Source organism: Varroa destructor, unplaced genomic scaffold (genome assembly GCF_002443255.2).
Source record: "Varroa destructor unplaced genomic scaffold, Vdes_3.0 BEIS01000001.1, whole genome shotgun sequence".
NCBI lineage: Eukaryota > Metazoa > Arthropoda > Arachnida > Mesostigmata > Varroidae > Varroa > Varroa destructor.
In genome coordinates this window covers 26,114,229-26,141,663 of record NW_019211454.1, presented here as the reverse complement: position 1 = coordinate 26,141,663, position 27,435 = coordinate 26,114,229, and the positions used below count along the sequence as shown (strand labels likewise).

Below are 27,435 nucleotides of genomic sequence, written 5' to 3'. Positions count from 1 at the left end.
AGTACGCTTCAGCAGATCAAATAGGAATCGAGCTTGTTTAAATGTCGGTTATCTGAGAGCGAATGTAGCGGGTTGCTCTGAGATAAACGTATCGCGCTACAACTGATATGGGCGTTAGCTGAATTAATATGACCTTAAAGAATTGTGCCAAATAACGGCCATCTATTTACTTTTTTAACATTTTCTAGAATGACAATGATAATTTGCTAAACTGCTAGTCTTCAGCCAGTCTTTCGTCTCCCCGCCATATGAATCCGCTCATGGATTTTATTGCTTACTAAGTACCTCTTCATAAAGTGGCCAACGTGCAACATTCATGCCGAGCTACTTATACAAAGGCTTTACAAGAGGTTTAAATTCCGTCATGATAGTACCCGATAGGCAATCGTGCAAGTATGTAAAGGTCACAGTCATCGTTGGCTCGCCCTTGCATGCTGTTCACATTTAGTTAAGCGTCACAACAAACAAAAAGTGGTAACATCAAAAAATACAAGACGGCCTAACGTGCTTTAACAGCATGAGAATCTATTAGACTGCCCGAGGATGTTGTACAAGGGATTGAGGCAGCTGAAATACATTCTCCAGGAGAGAAAACTCGATACTCCATTGACACATTGAAATTAGGATCGTAAATGAAACGCTTCAGTGGTAATGAAGAGAGGACGCCACCCCACAACAGTCAATTGATGTGACGCTTTGCCCCATTTTCCACCTAGGTTAGCTGACGCGCAACCCATTTTGCGCAGCATCGGCTCTTTCTCTATTCCCCATTCAGTTGTCGATTGCCTCTTTCTCTGTTCGCCTCTCCTGTTTTCAGGTCCAAAGGCACGGTAAGGACAAGCAGTTCCTCCCTGCTGATGTCAGTTGATCAGAAATTTACACTTCCGCTTTGGCGACAGCGGCTATAGAACTCTACGGGGAGGATGTGTCAGAAAATTCCAACATCTTTGAAGCAATCGTCGCTCGTTTCATCCTTTTTCATGCCGCAATATTCATTGAATCCTAGTATTCGGACATTCTTTCCTCAGTTATGCGCCGAAACGGTTCAGGTCGATCAAATATTTTACACTACGTGTAATCAACCAGAAGAAATAACTTTATCCTTACCGAAGCAAATCTATTAGATGAAATATATAATGTATATATAGGACATGTTGTCATCGATATACGGAGACATTTTTCGAGATTGAATAGTTTTCAAGGCCCGATAAACCGCAGTGTGCTGGCAGTCAACAACTCTTTATTCTCCGAAGTATCGAAAATACAATAAATTTAAATCTATTGACCTTTTTGCCTAAAAAGCAACAGAGAACGCGCCATCACTTGCGCGTCGTGGCATTCCCTACACACCATCTTCTCCGTCTTTGCATCCGACTCTCCGAAGTAGACTCAGATCACTTTGATATTCTGTAATACAAATATCGTGTACTAAAATGCAAATTGGTATTATAAATCCGTTGTCTCGGTCAGACAAAACGTCCGTTTTTAGAATTTCCAAGTTTTTAGAAGAGCGTAGACGATTGCATCCAGTATCCAAAGTAGATGACTGCCTGTTGTGAGCGTCCGTTGCTGTCTGAACATTCATCTACCTCCGAAGTGGCGCAATTTTCAATTTCAGCAAAGGTCCCACCACCGCTTACGTCTTATTCGATGCCTGGTTGCTCTACCATTACTAGCAGCGAAATTGTTGCTCCATCGAGAGCAAACTCAACATTATTTACGCTGCCCTATAGTCATCAAACATCCGCTAATAACCGGACGAAAACGAGCACGCATAGGAGAAAACGGGCAAAGAAGAAGAAGCGTAAAGGGAAATTTCACTGTCAGTGAGATTTGAAAATGCCGCCCAAATAAGTGCGTCACACAACAACTCAATCCTCTTTGCAGGCACCAATGCAAAACATGCCGATATACTTGCGAATGAAAAGTTATTATTGCTTGCACTAGTATCTCTAAAAAATGTTCAGAGTTCACATGAGAAGGGTGTTAAGGGCCAAGTTAAAGAGCTCGTACTTCTACGGTTACTACGCTTATAGCGACCAGACCGCAGAAAAAAACGGGTCCCTTATTACAGTTATATACTTACTAAAACAGTTATACACACAGTTATAAGGTTACAGCCGTCTCAACCACATTCTCTAACACATACTGGCATTGGTGTGTTTTATACGTTAGCATAAGATTAGTCAAAAGTAGACGGGAAAAACCAAAGTTCAACGGTATAAACTCCCAGCTCAACTGACCTCGCTGCTATTCCTTCGACTTCCGATGTGGAGACGTTTTCACCCTTCCAACGAAATGTGTCTCCGGTGCGGTCTTTGAAGAACAAATATCCAAATTCGTCCATAACGAGCAAGTCACCTGAGGCAAAAACAGCGTCATCTTTACGAAAGACGTCGCGGTACATCTTTTTTGATGTCGCCTGCTGAGATGCATATCCATCGAAAGAATGGATATGATCGTTCACCCGGATAACCTGTAAGAGTAGGAGAGCTTTGAGCAAAGCCAGCTAAAACAATGAAGCAATACCTCCGTTATACAGAATTATCACATATGCACACAGACATAGACAGCCGCTGTTATCAAGTATGATAGTAACACGCTATCCTATTGTGATCTTGAAACTATTACAATTCAACTTGGCAATAAAACTGACCTAAACTTTCAAACCGATAAGAAACACTTACCGAAAAGGCTGGCATTACACTAAATGGTATTCTGGTATTCATCCAAGTGAAAAGTAAGGCATTTCATTTTCTACAAAAATGTAGCTAGTACACCTCAGCAGGCTCAACAGCTGGTCATAATGAGCGGCCACACGACCTCGAGAGTTTTAAATAGGCCAAAGACAACCGACTGTCATGATTAACCAACACAGCTTCGCGTAGGGGAATTTTTGTCAAAGCACTCCCTAAACGCACCTTTCTGAATACATAGACAATTTTTTTTTTATTATTCATTTACCATTTTCAATTATGAGCTGTATGTGAACAAGTCCTCGGAATCACTTATTTTTACGTGTGGCGTTAGTGACTTGGCCCCATTGGTAGCTGAAAAGGACTTATCATGATAAGTTTTTCCAACAGATACATGGAAACTGTATAAAGAGCAATACCTTATTTTCCCTATTTGTTCCTTTACTCCTTATCTTCCACGTAATTAATTTTTACTGATCATTTTTTCCAACGCCCCGATTTGAATCAACACAGCCAGGTGCCTTTTAGTTATGGTTACTATGGGAACGCGCCCAAAGAGACGTGAATTAGCCACTCAAACCTTGCCATTCCAATAAAATGTTGCCTTACTATAATCTTAAAAGCTGGCTAAACTAAAATTGACAATAAACTAATAAAGAAGGGGCTGACAAGACATTTAATAAAATTCTAATATTAATCTGTGTGAAGAGTAATCCATTCGATTTTATATCAAACTGTACTAATAATGCTCTACGCTCGGTCAATAATCAGTAACTGTTTACAAGGGTTTTCAACACAAATATGATGATTAACGAAGATAGTCTTCGACACGGGATTTTTTTCACGACACGTTTCAGAGCACGTGCTTTGACGTAGTCTATGGTATACCAAGTTTGAGACCCTGCACCTAAAGCATCAGCACATTATACGATTTTTCGTATTATCTCTTTTTATTACGTCTCCTATGAGTTTGATTACGAGAAGAACTGATTTGTTTATTTTAAAAAACAAAAACAATTTTAGCTCACTGTTTGCAGGATTTCACCGTGCAAGAAGAATTTTACAAATGATTTTAAAACGCTAGATCAGTATTATAAGCCATGCGAAATGCTGATTCACCTAGAAATATGGTGGAAAAAGAAAGCCATGACATTGACACTACACAACTAAAAGACCATGAAAAATTAACATCAATTAACTTCAGGAATAACCAGGAACAAATCTGCCAAAAACCTAACCATGCAGATGTTGAAACCGCATTACTCACATGCCCACCGTAAATATGGGAAGCCAAAAAGAAGCGTTTCGACGAAAAACAAAGAAGAGACCTATATCGCAGGAAGCCAACTCACGTCCACAGATAAATATTTATCGTAGTTCCTACACGGATGTGCAAATTTGCGACCATTGGAAACTCATCTACCTGATTTTTTGTTTCCTTTTGCGGATCGGATTCATTCCTGGCTAGAATGTAAACAGCGCCCTCTGGTGCCGTTGTCTGGATTCCTCCCTATTCATTTTCAACCGCAGGTTACTTAAAGATATGTGTGTTAGCCACCTTTTTTTTGTTAACAAATGACTCGCTTCCTTCTTAGGTCAACGACCTTTTCGCCAGGACAAAAAAGGGTCAGTTTAAGAACGTTATAGGTAACATAAACAACGAAAACGAAAAAAGTTGACGATAACGACGCGTTAATTGTGGGCAGCGTAACTGATGGAACGAATGGATGAGTGCTCATTGTTGTAGCCGCCGTTTGAAACAACCATACGTTCGATATGGGATAGATGGTACTTCAGAAAGCAGATACTCAGCATCCACTGGGTGGGTCCAATTCTGCTTATACGTATCAAATACACTCAGCAAAAAAAAACGGCTTTTGTTAAAAAAAAAAAAAAAAAAAAGTAAAATATACCGAATGCGTAACTCTAGATATCAGCAATATATGCTAAAGCCAATTATCGAAAGCATAAGACATAATAAGGCGAGAAGCTTTTTGCTCACTCCTAATAGGATCTCATTAGATACAAAAAAAAGTCAATGGACAGACCATGCTACTCTATCAGATCTAAAGTACTAACAATCTACCTGAAACATAAGGCCTTACGTTCAAATGACCATACAAACTGATCTAATAAGAGCGCGGCATGATAGGAATTGACTGATCGTTCCTCCTACCGGAGCAGATCACCTTTTCTAGTCGAAAGGCAAAAATGACGTCAAGTTACGAGGAGCACTCTCTACTGGACAGACTCGAACGACATTGCAATACATATAATTGCGCCTTTTCTTCTATGTGTTATTTAGATCAATGGACATAGGATCACAATATGAATGCTTTTTGTCGTATAACTTGATTTATTAGAGCTCATTAATATAAGAAGGTACATCTTATTAGAACAACAGGTACCTATCAGATTAGTTGAACTTATTACCTAGAGCAGTTAGAGACGTCCTCCTATAACAAACTAAAGCAGAGATGAACTTACACCAACTAATTCGCCGACTTGGCCTGGTTGACACGGAATGCAAAGGCCCTTGCCATTTCTCATCGGTAGGCCTGTAGACTCATCGATTCTGATTAGTCGAACAGGATGAACGTTTTCGGCGATGCGGGACACAAATCCAACTGCTCCAACAGTATTGTCAATGTTCATTACGTGTGCGTTACCCTCCGTTGAGCCGTAAAATTCGCGAAGGTTCGTAATGTTGAATCTAATTGATTCACAGTAGAGCAAAAAAAGTAAAAATTCACAGTAGAAAAAAAAAGGCAGCGCTAACTCTGGTTACTATTACGATATATGACATCAAGAACAATACGAGTGGCCAATAAATATCTATAATACACCTTGTACGTGCGTAGCGTAAGTGCAGAGTCCATATTAACAATAGCTAGTAATAAAAGGGTCGAAAAACGAAAGCAAGGTTCATGTGGCTTATTAAATTATGCGAGACAAAAAAATACACAGAACAGACAAAACAGAAGTAAAGTGATAGAAAACAAAGCTGTTTTCACTATACATCTAGCTTCTCTTAACGCTGGTGTGCGAAAAAGCAGAATAAACATCACAAGCGACTTTTCCCATGACATACTAGTCAACGTACATGTAGCTTGCGTATATATCACATAAAAACACATGTAAAATTTCTTTAGGTTATACAAAAAGTGAGACACGTATCCGCTTCTTTCATCTGTGCAGAAAAATAGCACAGGGAACCGACAGTATTATTATTATTATTATCTACATAAGCGTAATAGGACTAAAGGTCGTGAGGTATCGTAATACAAAGTAGAACATTTAACCCAATAGTTCATACTAACCGTTGTGAGAATTCTGTCCAGATCTGCGGCCGGAGACCGTTTCCGAACATCATCCGAATGCGATGCTGCTTATCTTGCGGTTTCTCCGGTTGTGCAAGAAGGTAACGGCAGATCTCACCAATATATTGGGTAACAGTTGCCTCGTACTTTATACAATCGTCCCAGAATTTAGAGGCAGAAAATTTTGGCCGGATACACACCGTATTGCCTAAAAAATACAAACCCATTCGTTCTTTTATGTCTATAGAAGTTTTCTCTACATAACAAGTACATGTCGGATTCAGTGATCTAGTAATGCGCACTATCCAATAACAATCAAAGCAAAAGTGGGAAGTAGCATAAATCACGTAGAAAAACCGTCACTCGTTCTATATGAAATTCTCTTAATTTCGCTTAAGTTTTTATAAGACGTTCAACTTCTGCAAAAGATATTGTAATCAAAATACGGGCACTGAGTGCAACGTAAATCGACTTGAGGCCAGTTAAAAACGTGTGTCACATAGTTTGCAAAACTCTATTCACCAAAAAAGCTCGCTTGGAGCATATGATCGGTCCAGACGAGGTATGGTTCTATCTATACTGCCAGCCAGAACGTGGCGAAAGTCTGCTATCGCCGTGGAGAGAAATGGAGTTCGGTCTGCCGAATATCAGTGATGCTAGTACTTGCCATGGACATCAGAGACATTTGCTACTATGAAATAATGAATGCAGCCCGCCACCTCGAGGTCCACGAAAAACCAGTGGACTGTTAACACAGTATCCAAAAGCACGCAGTCTCAGTATTCTCTGACTTAAGCAACGAAATATCTAACGTTAGCTCCAACGGGCCCGCTCTCAAATTTAAATTCGTTTATTTATAAGCTTCCCGCGACCTAAGACGGCCAATTGGTGAGCAAACGTATCTCAGTCTCGATTCGCTTGGAGAAACCATAGACATAATGAAAACGCACATGGTGGTTTCGGACAAGTTGTCAAGGAGTTCGGAGAGATGTGTGAAAACCTCCAAAAAAAACCATCACTCTAGCCCGACTAGTCGAAAGGTTTTATATACTAAATTAAATAAGTTCTGGCCCATGAGCCTTAGCTCAGAGGACTAATATAGGAGAAGGGCCCCAACTGTCCTATTATTCTTTTCATTATCACTAAATATATTAACTAAAATAAGCATAATAAATGCCTGTTTCTTAGAGTGCATACTGGCGGACTCGGCTCATCTAGCCAAAGTATCATTCACTAACAATAACATGGATTAACTTGTTTGTTGTCTCTGACTGAAGTTATGAAGGAATGAATAAGTTCCGCCAAATACGAACTAATGGTGTAGGCCGTCCTCACGGGTTCGAATCACGTATGTTGCTATGTCTCGTCAATAATCCTTTTGCGGTAAATGCATGTACGTGATCACCGGCGCGAATTTTATTAGATACACTCCAGCAGATACTACTCTCGTCGAGCGCTTAGAAGGCGTTGAGCTTTTGCGTATACTACTTCGCTTCTGCCAACTTCATTTTGGTCTGTACCCCTTGTGGTCGACTTGGTTCTATTCAGTTTGATGCGTCTTAGAAAAACGCAAGCAGACAAACAAGGGAGAAAACAATAACATCAAAAACATGACAACTAACAAAAGTGACTTATTAATAAGATTGCTCAGTTGAGTTAACAGAAAACGTTCTTTAGGGCATTTAGCTCCTTGAGCTGAGACAAGTAGAGCGCGTACCTCTACTAAGCGCTTCAATTTTTGTTTCCAACAAAAAAGTTCCTATTTTTTTTTTAAAAGCTCAGAAATTAACGTAAGTCTATTTTTGCAATAAAATAATTTACGATTGTCACATTCAGGCGTCCCCCTCAAATGCTAGCAGCCCTCAGTGCTATACCAAGCTCGGAGGTGTATTGACGTATGCTTTGAACATCCCAATATGCCGAAGATCAAGCGCGTCCTGGCAAAGCTGAATCTGTTTGAATGTTTATTTGTATGTTGGAGACATGACGCAATAATTAGCGCAGATAGAGATCGAGGCCAAGTTTAAATATACCATCCCCAAAAGTCAAAACAATACAAAAAAACGATAATACTCAAGCCGAGGACTGCTTGAAACGCTTCGTTTATTAGCTATTACACATTAGCGCAAAACCACATCGGTACCACGGACTGTGTACAAGTGAAGATCATCGACTTATATAGGGAGGAATCTTTTTGTAGGAACCTTGGCCCAGAATAAGCTTTCGCATCTACTATCAACGTCTACTGCGAACGCTTACAGTTTTTTTAAGACTCCATAGAAGTGAGCACGGTTCCCTGTGCTATGTCCCGGCATTTATTTCGACCGACCCGTCATATTGACCAACGCCCAATGGAAGCATCCATATACATTCCACCAGTTAGTCCTATTTTGCTTAGTCCTCCGTGCAGACAAACAGTAGCAAGAACCAGGCGGGTGCTGATGTGGCACTCAAGTAGCACCTTTGAGCGGTGTTTGTCCGCTCTAAATAATTCTAACGCAGAAGTACAAGTTTAGCAAGTAGGTTTTCGCCGATGCTGTCTGCGCGTGGCACAGGGCTAGACTTGATCTTCTCTTGAAATAAGTGTACGCATCTATTTAGAAATATTAATCAGAGGCCTCCAAAGCGCTAGAAATAAACGGAAGTACCTCTAATACATACAGACACATAGCTATGCCAGCTCGAGCTCGCCAAATTCGCTTATACCAGTCTAATACTTATATCTAATATTCTGCCCGTAGATTGTACCGACGATTTTAGACGTGTAAACGTGAAGCTTAAGTTCATTTGCGTCAATTAGCAAATCGAGTCGTTGAGGAGTCTTACTGGGGATGTTAGCGAATAGAGGAACTTTTGTGATCTACGCCATTTATCTTTTACTCACTCCTTAATCCGAGTATGCCAGACCTTGTTAAGGCTTTGCTACCTGGGCGTGGTGATGCCATCTATCGTCGTAAAGAGCACAACGTACACAGCAGGTAAATTAATTCCTACGCAATGATTTCGGACATGCAAGGCGAAAGATGCAGCCATCAATCAAAGGAGCCGGCTATTACGCAGCCCTATGAGCCGTGCAAAGGTGTGAATCTCAAGATATTTCAAGGCTACATCCATATATCGTAAACACTAATATGTACAGTACGTTTTTAACAGATATACAATAAGCTGTTGTGATGCCCGGTCTTCTGTTACATCACAAAATAACTGGCATTCTCCTGAGCCATTGCAAACATGTCAAAGCAAACATTGCTGGTAAATTCTGCAAGATACGTTGACGCACATCTTCAAATACTTCTAAATTAGCGGAACGACCTGCTCGGATGCGCTTTGTGTCTATGACAAATTTTCATGCAATGCAAGAAGAGGTTTCGAACAAGGCCGTAACTGTCGGCACACATTTCGATTAACAGGACAGTAAAAACCTGAAACGATTATGTTCTCAGAACTGAAGCATAATAAAACATGGCGAAAAGTTTATCCACTTGTATATATAATTTGTAAGAGCCGCATGATTTAGAGCCACAAACTGTGTTTGCTTAAGTCGTTAGACAAATATCAATTTAATAGAAATATTGCGTTAGCCGTCCGAGTATAGATTTTTGCACTCAAGTCCAAGTGCCCAGCTTCTAGGTGATAGCAAACGTTTCTTCTTTACTTTTTCTACCTAGTAAATCGGATAGCTATAGGGGCTAGATCACTTACGTTTGGAGAGGCCGTATTAGAAGAACGAAGCCGCTACAGGCCAACGATAGCTGTCGTACAAAAACCATTTTTAAGTTATTGAATTATTACAAAGAGTTAAGGAGCCAGTACAGGGGTGCAAGAGTCTTTGTCTTTGTGCTGGCGAGTGAGCCGCATTTCCTAGGAATCTCTCTAAAACCGTAACTGGTTGCTGGGATAAAGCAGATATCTTGTATCCGTTCGCTAGAATACATTTGATATCTTTCGCAGCAGGCTACCGTTTCGGGCTTTCTTGCTAAACAGGTACTAATAGTCCTGTTAAATCCGCTCAGTCCCGTCGAGAGGCATTGATAACTCTTCTTTCACGCACTGCATCTATTTGTGCATTGCCAAATTAGAAGCGGAAGCCTCTAGCCAGAAGGCAGAATCCTCAATAGCTGCCAAACAGAAACCCAGTGGAGCGAAATCTGCCAGCTGTTAGTACAGCGCTACTTGAAAAGATCAGTTGGTAATAAGAACGCCAGGCGGCTACAACATCCACTTTACGTCTTAGACTTTCCCTGGGAAACTCTTGCGTGCCGGATGTACTTGAAGCCTCGCTACTGCGTCTTCAACTTCACTCAGTTCGAACGAATGACATTTGAAGCGATACTGTTGTGACAACCCGGCGACCAGCAAGCTTAACCAGTCCATCCTTAACAACTACAAGAACTTCAAAGACATCAACATCTGCCGAAGTTGCTTAGTTGTGCCGCATGGCTAGTTCTAGTCCTGGTAAGGTGAGCGGTTTTACGAAAAACTTGTCACTTTTAACTCTGAATGATCCATATCTAGTTTTCGATGACCTCGCTGACAGAGAAAGTACACTCACGTCACTGGAGGCGTCAAAATAGGCGAACTATTCTAGGGATACCTTTCGACGTGGATCTAACACAGTTTGCGTATGGGGTACAGTCAATGCGGTACAAAGTTCAATAGCTTCATTATATATCTGCCACTCAAAAAATGTTCTATTACTGTATTGATTAGGTGAGCGAACGTTTGGTCCTCTTACAGCCCGGCCAAATTTAATCTCAGTCCTATTATGGACCCAACGTCAGTTTGGCTAACTAGTATAAGACAGACCTAATTGCTGGGTCTGTCTGTGCACATCCAACATCGCCAACACTGGCTATGTCTAATCTTAGAGAAAATTAGCCCACTTAATTACATTTACAGAGGATATGAAGCTATAAACATAAACATCCATTCCACCATTTATCAAAAGTAGCTTAGTAATCGTAACTGTAGTCACCGTTCAGAACGCCGACAACAAGATACAATCCAGATGTTCACGCAATCGGAGCATCTTGTAAGCAGAAAACCGTCGGAAACTAGCAAAACTTTTAAATGAACATTTAGGTAATCGATATATTTTGTCAAGACGGCCCACTTCGAGGAGGTACTGGTACTTCTCATATAATATTACATTACTAACGTATATTGTACTATGCATAGAAACTGTGCGAAGAAACCGTTGGCGCGTGAACACGTTCGAAACTTCATTAATTCACCCACCTATCCAACCACTACGTTCTTATTACGCCAAGCACTTCTAGGTCATTGCCCGAGAGTCAGGTTAATCTTTGTGGCTGTTCTAACCACTGCACAAGCAATAGCCATAAATTACTTATGTAAGTGAACTCCAACTATATTCTCATGCACACCCTTTTTAATCTAAGAAAAAGCAACGCTTAACCCCTGAACTACATCCCCCTGCCGAAGGTGGCCTTTGCGAGTACACTTAGTTGAACAGGTCCAAGCGCGTCCCAACAGGCGTTCTGACGGGGGCACCTGTTTTAGGAGAACTGTGTAAGCGATGTTTCTAGAAAAAGCAGGAATGCAGAATGTGTGTGTTTTGTTCGATAGCAGAAGCCGTAAAAGTATTGGAGAGCCCTCTAGAGGGAGTGTGGGTTGACATGACTAGGGACAGCTGATTTATCCGCTACCATTAGCACTTCTACATGGAAGAATAGGTAGTTGCGTCGACAGCGAAGCTGGGGTTTTGATGAACAGCTGTTTGAGAACGCACCAACCCGCTCAATGAGTTCCCGTTCTTGCGAAATCATTACCACTGTCTACTGCGAAGTCCCACATGGTGACCACAGCTACATGAGCGAGTAATTAACTACCGAAGAAGGGCAACCGGCCGCTTTTCCATCGATGTTAGCGTGTGGTAGCCGCCTCCACTTACCTTTCTTCGCAGTTTGCCTACTCGACTAAATAAACATCGCCCCTTTCATCTAATATGATCTCAATTTTTAATCTGCAGTTGCTCTTCTGGATGAAATATTTAAGTAAGGCGCAGATTCCTCACGTAGGACACACCCGATAAACCCAACATATCAATATCGATACGGATTGTTTGTTGCAATTGACTTCCTAGAAGTACAATACTACGTTTATCATAAACGTACCCATATGGATGGATGACCTGAAAACTGACGGAAATTTTGCCAGGCTATTCCGTAGCAGTACATGCTACTGCCACTAGGTAAAAGCCAGTTTTTTTTTACGATAAAACAACAGAGCCGTCATCACGAATAACAATGCGTCCTTTTTTGAAATTCTAGTAAAAACTGGCCTTTACGAATGTTTCTATTTAAGTCACCCCGGACCGACAATCTGTTGCGTCGTAGATAAGTACGAGGCTAAAGAAAAAGCAAGAACAGGTCCTAGCACAATACAACGATACAAATCTATGGCAGTGCGGATTCCAAAGCCTATTGCTGCCGTCCACAGGTGCATTTCTAATGGCCGCTCTGTTTCGATTGGGACTTTAGTAAATGAATCTGATGTGAGTGAGTATACGATCTCATACACGCTCTTTATACACGCCATATGTCACAAAGACAGATATTCTGCGGGGATAATCGAACTGAGGGATTTTTTTCTGGCGTTGTTTGCTATTCAGTTCTTTCAACAATAAAATAGCAGGCTATCTTCGATTTTTCTTACTAAAAATCTTTTATCCTTAGTGCAAACACGAAGCATAGAAGTGATCGCTGCCCTGCTCACGGTTGAAGCATGTCGGTATTTTGAATAGAAGCAAATTTTCACATGAAGTCATGTTCTTGGCGAAAGACACATCACAGTGCCATACTCCTTTCGGAAGGAAGAATACATTATTAAAGACGTTTACTTATATATTCTGCAAAGTGTTGTTCTAAAGACCATACGCCTTCCAATAAGATGGTGTACCAGCTCATACAAGCCAATCAGTGGCGAGCATGTTCTGTAGCCGACGAATATGGCCGTCACTCGTTCCGAGATTTAGACTCGTTCGATTATCATCATTATTGATCAAGAGTTCAAGAAGGTCGGCGTGACAACCTCAACTCTCTTACTCGTGTTATCAAGAAGGCATTGGTGGAATCGTAAAGCGAATCTTTGAAACGAGCCTGGGCCTGTGAGTGCTTTAGGAGCCGAATCGAAGCTATAATGGAAATAAACAGTAGTAATTATATTAAAAAAACACGACCAGCAGTAACGACATTTCTAGCACTGTTCTGTTAAATGTAGTTTCTGAAACAAATAAAACTCATTATGTTCCGACCCTTATATATATATATATATATATATATATATATATATTCACAAACTATTCCCCAAGGAAATACCGACTGATTCGAGTTAAAAGGGGCACTCATTTAACAGACCAAGAGATAGCAACGTCAGTACGGCCTCTAAATTAAAGGACTGACTGACTGACTGACTGACTGACTACAAAAAAAAAACAAACTAAATATTAGTAACTAACTAGGGTAGCTTCGCAAGTTTTTGTTGTAGCTTCTTTTAACTGGACGTATATTGCAGTGCACAAACGAATACTATATGCATATCGTAACATCTCCAAGCCAATAATACAGACGTTGAGATCAGAACCGAAATACCACCAAGGCGGAACAATTCTCTAAAAAACTGATTTGTCTACGCAAGATATGTTACACTGTATATAGTTCCGCAGTGACTGCTTAAGTAAGGAACACTACGTCAACAGTTACAGCAGTAAATCCACGGACGGGTGGGGCTTGTTAGGTACACCCTGCATATTATATAGTGCAATGGTGGCGTAATGGTACGGGTCAGGAAACTGCGAAAGCCAGGATTTCGGCCGAAATGAACTCCTCTGCTGACCGGTGATGTGAAGTGGATCCTCCAGGAGTCGTACTTTGCAGGTAGGAAAACGCATAGTATAAGGAGAACAGAGGCGATTTCGCCGCTTCCTGTGAGACCGCATGGCTCTCGGTATTTATGACTGGACTAACTGCTTCCCTGTTCACGACGACACGTTAGGCTACGCACGTCTGAGTCCTGATAGGAAAAGTGACTTCTGGCGAAAGACGTCTCTCTAGCATTTACGTTAGTGCCACAAAACGAAAATAACTACCCTTATACGAAATAACGCAGGGTACATGAGTCGGTAGTAATAACAATAGTGTCATATATAGCTGGCTGAGTTCATTGATAACTGAAATAGCTAGTAATAAAACCTCCGCGCACGCATCGCGCTAGTTAGTCGATACGTTACTTTGAGATACTGGCTGCAAAAGTCTTCGATGCAATAACCGCTTATTGCAGAATGCAACCTCGAGCGGAGTGAGCAAAGACCAGTAAGGGCTGATTGTACACAATATAAAAGGCACATTGAAGATAATCATTGTTGAGCTCATTGTTCATAATATCTCGACGAACTCTAATGTTGAAAATACCCAGGTTTCATCCTATATATATATATATAGGATAAAAGCTGGATATATATATTCTAATATAAACTTAGAACCGTTTCCCCAAATACCTCATGACTAGATAAGATAAACTTAAATTTCAAACCTTGTTTTCTATCAACCAACACATTTGTTATCAGGGATAGTTGCGCTAACCAAGGTGAACGAGGTAGTATCGATTGGCAAGTCGCGTAATATAGCAATTACCCTGTACAGGAAATGATTCCTCGACGAAATGCACGTCACTATTAACACGATCGTTGATATCGACATTTTTTCAGGACAAGAATATTTTCCAAAAAAAAAAAGATCACAAGCTTGAAGTACGCGTACATGCCCTATGTAAGTAAACATATCTCACCGAAAAGTAGCGCCTGGCTCACCACGACGATTCCGCCAGCCGTGTGATATAGCGGTAGACACGTATAGAAAATATCGTTACTTTTCACCGGCATAATGTTGCTGGCGATTGAGGCCATTGAAATGAAGCGCGACTGCTTGATAATCGCAGCTTTTGGAAGACCAGTCGTGCCTGAAGTGTAGATGTATACCAGTTTATCTGAAATCGACAATTAAGGCGATCAGCTAATTTAATTAATGTCTTGTCGAGGCCGTAAATTAGTTTCATGCATAACAAGCTACAGCATCAGAAGTGTTTCATATTAGTCAATAACGTTGCCAGTTGGATAGTACCGAGGTATCGCGCGGCGCGATAATAGCCGTTTATCGAACGCTATAACCTTTAATTAACCTACTCGTTTAAAGATGCCTTTGCCAAACGTCTGCAGTAATAGATATGTACTGTCTTAACTATCGACTAGATTGCTAGATTTCCAGATATCTTGAAAGGCCTCGCCAATAAGGTCGCTTCTGCTGTGAAGATCACTTATTTGACTTTTATCAATACCGCAGGAGCGTATGTGCTACTAATCTTCCTGTGCCCAACCCTAGTGCGTGCAGCTGATTCATGCCAGTTCGCCAGCCAGGTGACCCTTAAGTGTGCGAAAGGCTCCTAAGGACTAGCTGCGGTCAATCTTTGCCACCTCTACGTGCTCGTCCGTAGCATTGTTTATGGTTCAAACTTAATTCTCCGATCTAGAATCGCTAAAACCTATCTTGGTAAGCGCTTTCAGATCCGCCTCCCGATCTTATACTCAAATCTTGTCCTTTTAACTGCACCATTCTAGCGAAAAACTTATGACGAAGGCAGGTTTTTTGAGTTCCATGATTTCGTTGCGCAGAACTGACGAACAGGAACTCTTACTAACGGACCTAGTTAGAGCATAAGCAATGACATGGCAATTCAGAAAAGGGTGTAGTACGTTTCAAACCAAGCGTGCAGATAAAGCGCGCAGGTAACAAGTATCGAAGTTGCTAAAAATACATTGCAAACTGCCGAACACAAAGCACCACGCCTAGTTTTGACCTAGCCTGACTGGAGAGGAACTATTTTAATGTAAGTGCTGAAAATGTTTGATTTCAACGTTTATCTTACGAAAATTAAAGCATAAATTAGAAATTCTATTTTAGGTATAAGCCTACCGTGAAGTGTTAAAACTTTCCAAGCATTAAAAATAAAAATCGAAAGTCTTCGATAGCTCAGGCATTGCCAAGGAACTCTTGTTGCGAAGGTTTGGTTGCAACAAACGAACACGATTCTCTAAATGTATATTATGTCTGAATCGTTTCTATTAGGAATTGGCTATATATTACTCACGGGAGATAGCGTTCACTACATATACGTACTGCATATAAAGATCGAACGTGCAAGAAGCTTTTCTATTCAATCCGAATGGCGGATAGCAGCGTGACGTATTAAATCCTTGAAAAACTGTCACAATGGCCTATGTAGACGTACAGCTATCTGGTAGTTTGGTCCTATTTCCAATAGTAATAAAACAGGCTTGGCTTTTCAGAGGCGGGAAAGGTGGAACGGAACGAAAATGTCTATCTGGTGTTTAAAATTTTCCCTCTAGAACATTTTCTGCAATATCAATACAAGGGAAGGACGAGTTAAGGACGCCGTATATTATAGAGAATTAATAGATACTTAAATTGCCAAGTCAGATCTGTTCTAAATGTGCATAGCTGAAATACACAGTTAAATGATTGTATAAATAATCAATCCACCATTAAATTGCTCAACTTTCAAATCAAAAGCTCATGATTTCCGTGATCGCCCAACAACTGGTACACCGGATCTTAGTCCCTGCATCCGGTTCATTTAACATGAACCGGTTAGTTAGATCTTATCTTCAAAAAACTTTCTCGCAAATACAAATGACCACATACACCCGTTATGTCTCTTCAGATTGAATATTTAATGATTATAATAATATAGTTCTACGAAAGTGTGTGCTAGTAATGAATGCTAGTAATGACAAATTGGAAGCAAGAAGAATTCCGTCCGCTCAGCGACCAATCGGGGTAGCAGCAAAAAGGGCTTCTATGAAGTATCTTTCGTTAGAAGGCATAGCCGCGAAGCAGAGGATTAAGCTAACATTTCTGATGGTCTTGGTGCACAAAGTAGCAATCTTTTACGAAGACACAGCAAGGACGTCCTTACTCCTGTGGCAGAAGTTTTACTTTGCCTTAATGTCGCGGCGAAAACATAGAAAAGCAGATTGGCTGAATGTTTGCCGTGCCGATCTTTTCAAAGCGTCAACGCTCGGTCGAGGCTAGACAGGATTCGAGGATGGCGTGAACAGCATTACACGCAGCTACCTGGGGTTATGAAGGCGATTTCCACTTGAAAGGTTAACCCATCAAACGCCGGTGAGCACTATCACTCTAAAATTGCTTCCGCAGCTCTTTTGCCACAAAGCTTCTCTTAAGGCCTGCGACGTGCTTGTTTACGGTTTGGCAACTAGACAGAGAATCGAACTTGCATCAATCTTGAAGCATTGATTTTCCAATGTGATGAAAGGAATTACCCGATATATAGAGGTGGTTTTGTGAACGAGGTAAAAGGTGTCCCTTAGAAGTTGCGCGACACGAAAAATAACTTTTTCTTTAATTGAATGGATTTAAAAAGCACAACGAAATGCGTGCTATAATATCTGCGTGATTTTCAGGCACAAACGCTTTCAATCAAGCGATACCCAGATAAAGCCAGCTTGGCCTGCTAACCAGCAAACACAAACAATTAGAGAGTTGCACAGTTCCACAGTTATCCTTGTGTTCTATAAAAGGAGTGATTCTGATCATCATCTGTTTCAAAAGGAGTGCGTCTCTTACTACAAATGTACAATACACCCGACAGACACGCGTAAAACGGGGTCTATCTGAACATATCTAAGGATGGGCAACTCCCAGGTAATTTAACTGAATTATCTCAATAGAAGGACTCATGTCAGAGTTATCTTTCGTGCAGTCGTAGCGAATACTGTAGTTTGAACAGTATGTTATAACAAAAAAAAATCATATACTTTTCTAAAACAAATGTAACCTTCGTCTAGTGTAATATAGTTGCTCATTCTCGTTTTCCTTATTTCCGTTCTCGAATAACGCAGTAAGTTAAGACTGCATGGCACCTATGCAGTTGTTCTAAGTTTTGATTGTGGCTACTTCGCACCGACTAAGGCGTATAACTTTTCCTGAAAAACGCCGAGAGCTTTTTGAGATGTTCAAGTGAACTCACGTGTGAATCATTACGTCACAATAGATAATCAGTGAGGTAACAACATTCAGTGAAATTGAAAACTATAAAACCGTAAGCCGTCTTAATTTGATACTCACAGTTACCTACAGTAAATATAACCGGCTCTTCCACAAGCAAATCCGTATAGCTCCTGTTACAAGCAGACTTTGAAATTGTTCATAAAAAAATGAAAACGTCAGCTCATTTGCGTTGTCATATTTTTTTATTTTGTCAAATGTTTGTCCATATTACATATAGTACCATAAATACGTACCATGAATGGACCCCTTGTAGTTCAGCTGTGGCCTATCTGACGAGCTGGTCTCAAGCAGCTTTTCAAGATTCATCGAATGGAGTTCCGGAGCAACGTCTGCCGTTCCATAGCAGAAAAACTTCAGCTCCTTGTTATGGGCCAGTATTTCGCCAGCAATGTCGTTCATGCCTAAAAATTGAAACGATACCATTGGTTAAACAGTTCAAGTAGAAGTAATTAGCAGCAATTGTTTGTAGCATAACATAACTCTATAATAGCGTTTTAGAAAGGGGTCAAGAGAGGTGCGAAACTACTGTTATTCTGATATGGTTTCGAACAAAGTTTCATTATTTACTACGATAATGAATACTGGTTTGGGTAAATTAACGTCGTCACCCCCTTTCTATAAGGAAAAATGGGTAGCAGGTTTTGTCGATAACCGTCAATTGTTAGCTTAATTCAAGGGACAATATTGAGTGATCACTGATCGAGTACAAAATATACGGAAGGCCAACGGGCCATCGGTTTCCCATACAAATTAGTGTGTGTAGCCTATGGATCGCACGGTCTTACGCTGGTCAAATGTATCTATTCTAAATACAGCTACCCTACATACGGTCGAACGCTGAAAAGGTCCTATCGGAGCTAAATTTGAAAAAGCTTCGCAACTAAAAATATCCTATTAGTCTATATAAAACTATTTTCCGGAGCCCGTCATTTTTCTGGAGCTCGCTAATCGTGTTTGGGGAAGCACGTGGGCGCTATGCAGAAGCAACATGCCGCCGCATATCCGAACGCTGTGTACGTTAGTATACAGCGCAATGAAGAAGACTTGATTTGAAATATGGCCACTAATTAAATGTGTTTCATCGATGCGTTGCTCCTGCATTTAATACTGAATTTTTACTCTCAAGGACGTGTAGTATAACGACGCAAAAGTTTATCAGCTCTTGCGTTGTAATATGCCTAGCCAATTAGCTTGATTGATTTTTTAGCCAATTTCATTTGAAAGATATTCGAAATTAAACAATAGGGAGAATTGTTTAAACAATCAATAAGACATTGATACGCATTGTAGTGGTGATTTTCTTGGAAAAAAATTGTTTTACCGCGTGAGATGAAATTGTCTTGTGGGCAAATTTCCATTTCATTATTTACTACGATAATGAATACTGGTTTGGGTAAATTAACGTCGTCACCCCCTTTCTGTAAGGAAAAATGGGTAGCAGGTTTTGAAATCGAAATAATCGGGCGTAAATCGAAATACTGGACCCTGTGTAATTCCGTCAAAATTTTGATTGATCTTTTAATAAACCATAGTGACTAAATACTGGCGGGGCCTAAATCGGATTTCGTCTCTTCAAAAGAGAAATATTACATCAAGACTCTTAGTTCAAGGTGATACAGGTACAGAATGATCCAGTGTACATAGTGTGCAAAAGCTACGCCATTGTAAGTCGATCAAACTCTAATAAAACGATCATTAAAAAGCAACAAGACGCGTTTGTCGAAGGGTGTTAGGAAATAATAGTCTAAAACCAGCAAAATAGCAAATGCCGTGGAACCGATTTTCGCTTGCCAGTCGGCATTGTAGCGCTGATCGGACGCTGTTTAATATGTTTTCTAAAAACCGCTAGGCTATTGCGTGCCCAGTATGGATGGAACAGTATGGGAAAATAGCAATTTTGCAATGATTATAATCGGAAGGGTGCGCAGCAAAGTTCTTCATCTTGGGTGTAGAGGATCTTGCCACGATTAGTGTTTGATTTTTTAAAAATAGCGTAGGCCAGCATAAACATTGAATTTACGTCAGCTTACGTAATTACGACAATCTAGTTCATTTACCGGTCAATCTAAAATAAACGCAACATAATAGATAATTGCCGCCAACATGAACAAACAAGAATCTTCTTCTTTATTTAGCAGGGTGTAATGTGTGTGCCAAGACCGTCTTCGTAGTCGATAGCAGACGATTGGGGCTGTTTCTGTTATTCATTTATCTAGCCAAGGGAAGTTAGTCCCGAAAACTCGAAGTATCAAACATGTAGCATCTTTGAGGATGTCGGACTTGCATGTAAAGCAGCTGGTGTTACCGGATCCTTTTTCAACCAAGATGGCGCTACTTGGAACAGTCAGGCATCATTGTCGAACTCTATAAAGCAGGAAGGAACACAAATAATCGGCTAATTTTGCAGTAACAGTACCGTCGATGGACAAACTACACTTTTCTAAACCAACAGAAAATTGTGTTTTATTAGAGTCACTACGTTAAGCTATATTATGGAATATCTTACCATTCTTAAAGGCTGTATGGGATAGGACGTTTTGAACTTTCCCGAAGTAAGATTGCTAATTTGACATAGAGGCTCAATGAATAATCTTGTTTCAGGCCTCAGCCAACCTACCAAGAATACGTTGAAACGAAATAAAGCTCACTGTGCCGCATGCCGTTGTTATCAACAGCATACCATATATTGTTGTCGCTAAAAAAAAATGTTGACAACCGTATCGGAATAGCACAATAAGCAATGCTTTTTCACAGATGCATAATCTTCATCATAGTTACGATAGTATAAATAACTCTTTACGTCCGAATCATGGGTAACTGCGAGAATCACATAGGGTCAGTGTAATAAAGTTAGCTTTCAAGAACAACTTCTAAATGTGTCAATATTTGGGGCATTCATACCTTGGCTTCGTACGATTCAGTAAAACGTCATGTTATCGAATGGTCACCCATGACATAGGCAGTCTGGAAGTAAACGGAACATCGCCTCTTCGTGCCATAGCCGCAGATTTTAATAAAATAAAAAGTGAGAACCTTATAGTTTTCTCGAATCACTAATTTTGTCATACGAAATTACTGATCCCCACTAGAGTCCTGTTCCAGGTAAAAAAAAGACCAACGACATAAGCATAATTGATTGGTATTTTTACAGACTAGAGCAATTTCCTCTTCTTGTCAACGGTCGTTCTTGACGGTCAGATTAACTAGATGTTCGCTCACCGGATCTCCCGGTCCTCTACATATCGGGACACATGATGGGTTTGAACGGATGGTCTAGCAAGCAGAAGATAGTGCTTCCCGCTTTAGGAATTATCTGTATAGGCGTCCCCTAGCAACAGCCACCGATCTGAACGAAGGTTACACCAATAACGCAGTATCAACCTATGTGCATAGCCTTTGAGAAAAACTCAGTATTGTTAAAACTTTTACGTTTAATTTATGTAAATGCAAAAGCATCGATTGACCGTGTATTTAAACGCGGAGCATCATTTTTGTATTAGAGACAACGAGACTAACATGAATACCATAATAAACCTGTGCGTGCCAACGGTACCGCCTTTTTTGATACAGACCCATGCTCACTCTAACTTACGGTCAATATAAATCATTGCAGTTTAGAATGGGCCTTGCCATATCAAAATCATTATCGCATTCATAAATCGGATGGGTAGAGCGGTGCAGGTAAACGCGACGTTCAAGATGGCTGCCAGTTTCGTCCAGCCATTGTTTAGAAATTCAAACTGGCCGATAGATAGGCACGTATCTGTGGTGAGTATTTAGGCAGAAGGAAACTTTAGCAGCGTCAAGAGAAAACGCCGTCTAGGCAAACGTACTATCTGAATGTGAACTTCCTTAATTTTTCGATGCAAGACAAAAATTTCGGGTGACTTTAGCAGCTTTTATAGTTGAAGTTACTTGTCACAGTAATATGTAATGTGCGCATTGCGTCAACGAGCGGCCCAAGAAGTCAATCGAGCGATTCTGCATCGGTCTTCCTCTGAAAACCACGATGTCTGATGGTTACAGAGGCTTATACCGCTCCTATACAGACGAAATTCTGGATAAATCCCTATACTATACTTGTTATTGTCGTGTGATAAGATTAAAAAATGATATGGACGTAACTAAGCAGACGCAATCATATAGTAATATCAAGTGACTCGTTTAGAAAATAAGTTCTACCTCAGCCAGTTAATATTTTTGCCTAAATATAATACTTTTCGAATTTTATATCAAGATCTTCAATCTATTCTCAAAAGCTTCAATCTATTCTCTCGGCACCGTCTTCCACAATCAAGTAAATATTGTTGGAACTCTGCCGTATGTCCTTTTGTCAGGGACGAATTGGCCAACGCGTAATTGTTTTGAATCCAATTCGATTTTTCGACATTTCATATAGCCACTTGTTCCTCTATAGAGCGCACGCTATCCGGCATGGTATTCGTACTGCGAGGCCTTTTCGGTAGAAATCAGAAGTTGGCGCTTTCATTCGTTAGCTATAGCTTTTAGTTAAATACGGGAACTTAGATAAACGTCGCAGTTATTCCAGTAGCTCAAATTATGACAGAGTCTGTTACGAAAATTCCGTCACGTTGCTAACAGATAGCTACCGGCACGCTTGCAGTGATCCACCAAGGGCTTCCGCCGCCCACCTGCGCCAGGTAACGGCAGCAGCGATGCAAATATTAAAACTAAATGTTAAAAATATCGAAAGAACATAATCCCGAGATATTATGAAAGCAAACAGACACGACAGGTATAGAACGACGTGCGTTTCGGCAAGGCATATTAAAAGGAGGCAACGTCTGTAGATAAATTGTTGCTTGCGGTCTTCTACGGATCAGACGCGCCGCGATATCAGTCGTCGTGATGCTCACGTGAGCGCATTTGTTCAGGCGAGGCGCGGGAACCCGAATAAATCCGTAGCACGCAGAGACAAATTTCGCAACAATAAGTCGTCGACACACGTTCCGAGCTATAGCGATGGTATTAAGCAACTGACCACTCCTGACGAAAGTCTACTATCATAGAAGGACAGGCGTATGGTGGCGGTAAAATGTAGCAAGCGTCAAGAAAAATTCGAAAGTACAATTTTCATGGTCGTGGTAATAGTGATAATAAACTTTATTATTATTATTATTATCAATATATTAACTTATTATTATATATATATTAACTTGTATTATATATACGAGAGATAGTTGAACGCAGTCGACCAATATATATAGATGAGCGTTGCAATAACTTACTCTCCAAATAGCAACAAGTTCTGCCACTTTTAAAATACCGGATGGTAGATGTTGACACGCGGCTGTTTTCAGTAAACTGGAAAAATACGGGCACACAAAACTACGTCGTCCTGCGTGCAACGATACTATGGTTCAACTATAGTTCAGACAACGATAGCTATTTGGTCCAATTGCAAAAACTTGCGGTTTTTCGTATAATCTATTTGAAAATTCTGCTCGGCGGAAACGCATCTATTACAAAACAAAAGGGTTGATATATTATCGATTTAAGGATGAACTATAAATGGGCAACTTGGTAATAACTTGTCAATAAGATTTGGGGATAGGTCATTCTTACCTGATAGAAGCTCTAAAAATTTAGGTAGAACAGTTAACTTTGCCGGCAAGAGAACTGTGTCGTACAAATATCATGTTCTCATCGAAAATAACTCCCCGGAGATATCGACTAGCTAATATATGAGTAAGCTTTCGGGGTAGCTCATTTGAGTGCAGATACTCTCATTCTATCGTGCTAACATTATAAAAAACAAATAAATTTATCGCCAGCTACAATTCCTTGTTGGTCTTGTTAAGCGCTTCAATATACAACCTTAGGCCAACAGCATACGACTTGCAAGGTTCTTCTCGCGAAGACCAAAGACCGCCACACGAAAATGGGGGCCCAAGGGGAATTCCTGGAGGAGTAAAAAGGGGAAAATGACCCCGAGTGAATAGACAGCCACCAGTCCTAAATTTTGCGAAACATCATTTTTCAAGCGCGGTCGAGGTTGTGCGAAAATCAGTATACGTACTCTATAATGATACACCTTTGATTACCTGCACCCGCCCAGTCGCAGTCTGATTTCAAAAGATAGAAGGCTGCCGAACTGTCCTTAATAAATCCCTATTATTCAGGCCAAAAGAGATGTATGGTTTCTTTGTTTTTTTTTTTTATATACATAGATGAATCAGGAAACGTCAACCACGAGTTTGTCCACAGGTCACATCCGTTTTGGATTGGAAAGTTCCCATTGCACAAACATAGGTCCGCTGCCCTTGTTTATAACGACCAAGCATCAAATGAAAAACGTTTTTGTTTTTCATTTAAAACGACTCATTGAAGTTTCTGAGTACCTTGTGCGTAACGCAAAAATGCATTGTTGAAAATGAAGTTAGTAATATGTGTCCCTTTACCTCAACTGTTCACGACGATAATGGTGGCTATATATGACGTATTCTAAAGTCAAATCACTTACTATTTTAATCGAGGTTAAAATAAGTTCAGGAAGAGGCTTGATATATGTACAAGTGACATGTTTACGTAGCTAATAGGCGAAGAACTAAAACAACGACTTTGTAGACATGTATTGTATTAGTCATTAATTACTAAACATGAGTCTGTAGTTAATGCCTATTCCACTAGATAAAGGTGACTTGGCCATGAGACGACGTAAAGGGGTTGCTAGAGTGAGGTAAATTCGCAAATTGAGGATGCCACGACCAAATCATAAAAACACCTGGGAAATCTTCCTTCAAGCAAACGTTCAACAGGAAGTCCATAAAATATGATGATGCCTGGAATCGAGCTGCGTCCAATGTTACCTTTGCATAGCTGAAAGTGTGCATATTTTAACAGTAAACACGGCGTTGCTCAATAGGTTCGTAACTTTCCGAGGAAAAGAGTGTATTTGAAAGTTTGGAAGGCGAGTATATACACTTTGAAGGTAACCACAAAAGATCGCAGCTTTCCAGATATCATGGAGGACTATACGGTTAATTCGCACAGCGAAAAGTCAAGACAGAGATGTTCCGAAAAAAGCGTTTAATGGATTCACATGCGTCTGCTACTTAGCCTGAGATATAGCAACAGCCTATGGAAGAAAGGACATGTTTCAGGTATTTTTATAGTAATGCTGATCAGTAAACTGCTCAGTGACGTAAGTTAAATGCAAAAGCTTGTACAGTAATGTCGATTATGTTTTTATCATCCTTGAGAATGGAATGAGAATAGCCCTACGTGCGGAGCACGCGGGAATACGTAGGTATATAGATTAGAACGCACGTATATAGTTTTCGCCGCAGTCAAAAGCGAGTGTTTTTAATGAATCTCAGTTGACTGATGGTAGGTTCAAACCACTCGGAATTAGAGTGAGACAGTCTAGTCTCATAAGGTCGTCCAGGGCTTCATCATCTTTGCTTTCAATAATTATCTTTGTAGTCCTAGTTGCAGAAAAAATATCCCTTCTTCTATCAGACGGTGGCTCGGATGTTAGCACTGTTGACTGTGTCTGTTAAAACGATTTCCGAGAACAAACACTATTTGTGACTTCATTGAGGTGAACGTTATTTTTGCAAGGATACGGACTTCCCATACGACCTAGCCTATCTTACCGATTACATTTTGTTAAAAGAATGTTCAGCTCAATATAGATTTCCGTTACGAAAATACAATTACGAGTATATACCGCCGATCTTTTTGTATACCTTCTTTTTAAATGGGTTAAACTTGGAACTTATGCATGAAATGGGGTCATGTTTGCCTAAATTGAGTAAATCTATGTTAAAGTGGCTCGAAGAGTGGTTGTCACTAAAATAGCGTCACATCTATGAATATATCATAACTATAGAGCTCTCTTCTCTGCTAGTCATTAACGATCGTACTTCAAGCAAAGAGAGTCAATGAAAGGCTTAATATGCAATACGTGCCGCACCGTAAAGAGATATTTCGTATGTGTTAAGTACGCTACGATTGTGGCGGAATGTACACGATTTGAGATGCACTAGTCTTATTTTCAAGCTGGGTATAAGGATCAGGGCAGAATTTCCAGATGTGCAACGGGTAGTTTTGAGTTACCTGCTTACATTTTGATTGTGTGTTGCTTGATGTGAAGAGCTTGATGTGATTATGTGAGCAATAGAAGGCTGGAATGAGGATAGGGCAGTTGTTTCACCAAGTTGTTAAAAAAGCGAGAATCTTTGTTGTTCCCACAAGATTGACCTCCTGGGGCTGTTGCGAGCAAACGATATACCTGACAGGGACCTGTGATTCGCACTAGCGGAACGTGACAGGGCTTTAAATAGGTCTGCCTGTTTATTGCCTTTGGGGCAACGTTTTATATTATTAGAAGTTGACAAGCGCTCTGCTTTCATTGTTGATTGGCAGGGGAATTTACCAATAAAGCAAATGGTTTGAGCCCCGGGGGGCTTCGTGTATATGTAAAAGATGAAAAGATATGAAAGTAATAACAAGAATACCCATATATACATTTTTATTAGCTTTGTTATTCGCGTTTAACTTAATTATTCTGCGCTTACACATACTGCTCTGTAAGGAGAATATCTTCTTTTTAATAATTTTTCATTATTCTATAATAAACTTTTTCATTTTCCTTTACAGGTTGCTATTCATTTAACGTTCCATATCTATTTTCGTTACATATTCCAATACGTTAGATTTTTTTTATATAAAAATAATATAATTTATATATAGGTATTCTCATGACCTTTTAGCAATTTTCTTCCATCTAATAATTTACTTTTTGCTTAAATTCAGAGAGTAATAACGGTGCGAGAGAAAGAGAGAATGCACGAAACAACTATATCCTAGCTTCTTATTTAAAAAAGAAGCGTATTGGACCTATGTATGTGAATCACATCTAGATTATTTATAATCTTTTCAGCTTTTTTTTTTTTTCACTAGTTTGTTTGCCTATTTAATTAATATTTTTTTTTATTCAAGTATGAATCTAGTGCTTATTTATATAAACATTTAGAAAAAAAAATGACGACAACGACTCGCTTAGACGCATGTCACTCACTATTAATTCAAACATATCCAAAGCAATAAACTTCTCCCTCTCATTTGCTGGGATATTTACGTCTTTCTGTTCCACTATCGTCAATCCTAAAATTACCCAAAATCCACAGATCATATACTGATGATACAAGGTAACTAGAAACATTCTTTTTGCGGACACGTAAGTGTCTAACGGAAATAAATATAATTCTGGTGGCTGTCCCCCGCATCCACACTAGTGTGCCACACCGACCGATTCTTACCACA

General features: G+C 40.1%; 2 protein-coding genes across 15 annotated transcripts in view; one reads left to right on the top strand and one right to left on the bottom strand.

Moving 5' to 3' along the window:
- LOC111242848 (uncharacterized) overlaps positions 1-27,435 on the top strand; it is a 164,911-nt gene that overhangs the window by 52,915 nt on the left and 84,561 nt on the right. The window lies entirely within an intron of this gene.
- The window catches only part of LOC111242844 (long-chain fatty acid transport protein 1-like), a 65,426-nt gene that overhangs the window by 2,317 nt on the left and 35,674 nt on the right, over positions 1-27,435 (bottom strand). For all 8 annotated transcript variants that reach the window (XM_086978076.1, XM_022787726.2, XM_022787719.2 and 5 more), the window contains 5 exons: positions 18,378-18,545; positions 14,825-15,022; positions 6,017-6,224; positions 5,184-5,409; positions 2,244-2,476 (listed from right to left, as the gene is read on the bottom strand). In XM_086978076.1, coding sequence (XP_086834202.1) covers positions 2,244-2,476; positions 5,184-5,409; positions 6,017-6,224; positions 14,825-15,022; positions 18,378-18,545 — 1,033 coding nt within the window. The remainder of the gene's footprint in view (positions 1-2,243; positions 2,477-5,183; positions 5,410-6,016; positions 6,225-14,824; positions 15,023-18,377; positions 18,546-27,435) is intronic.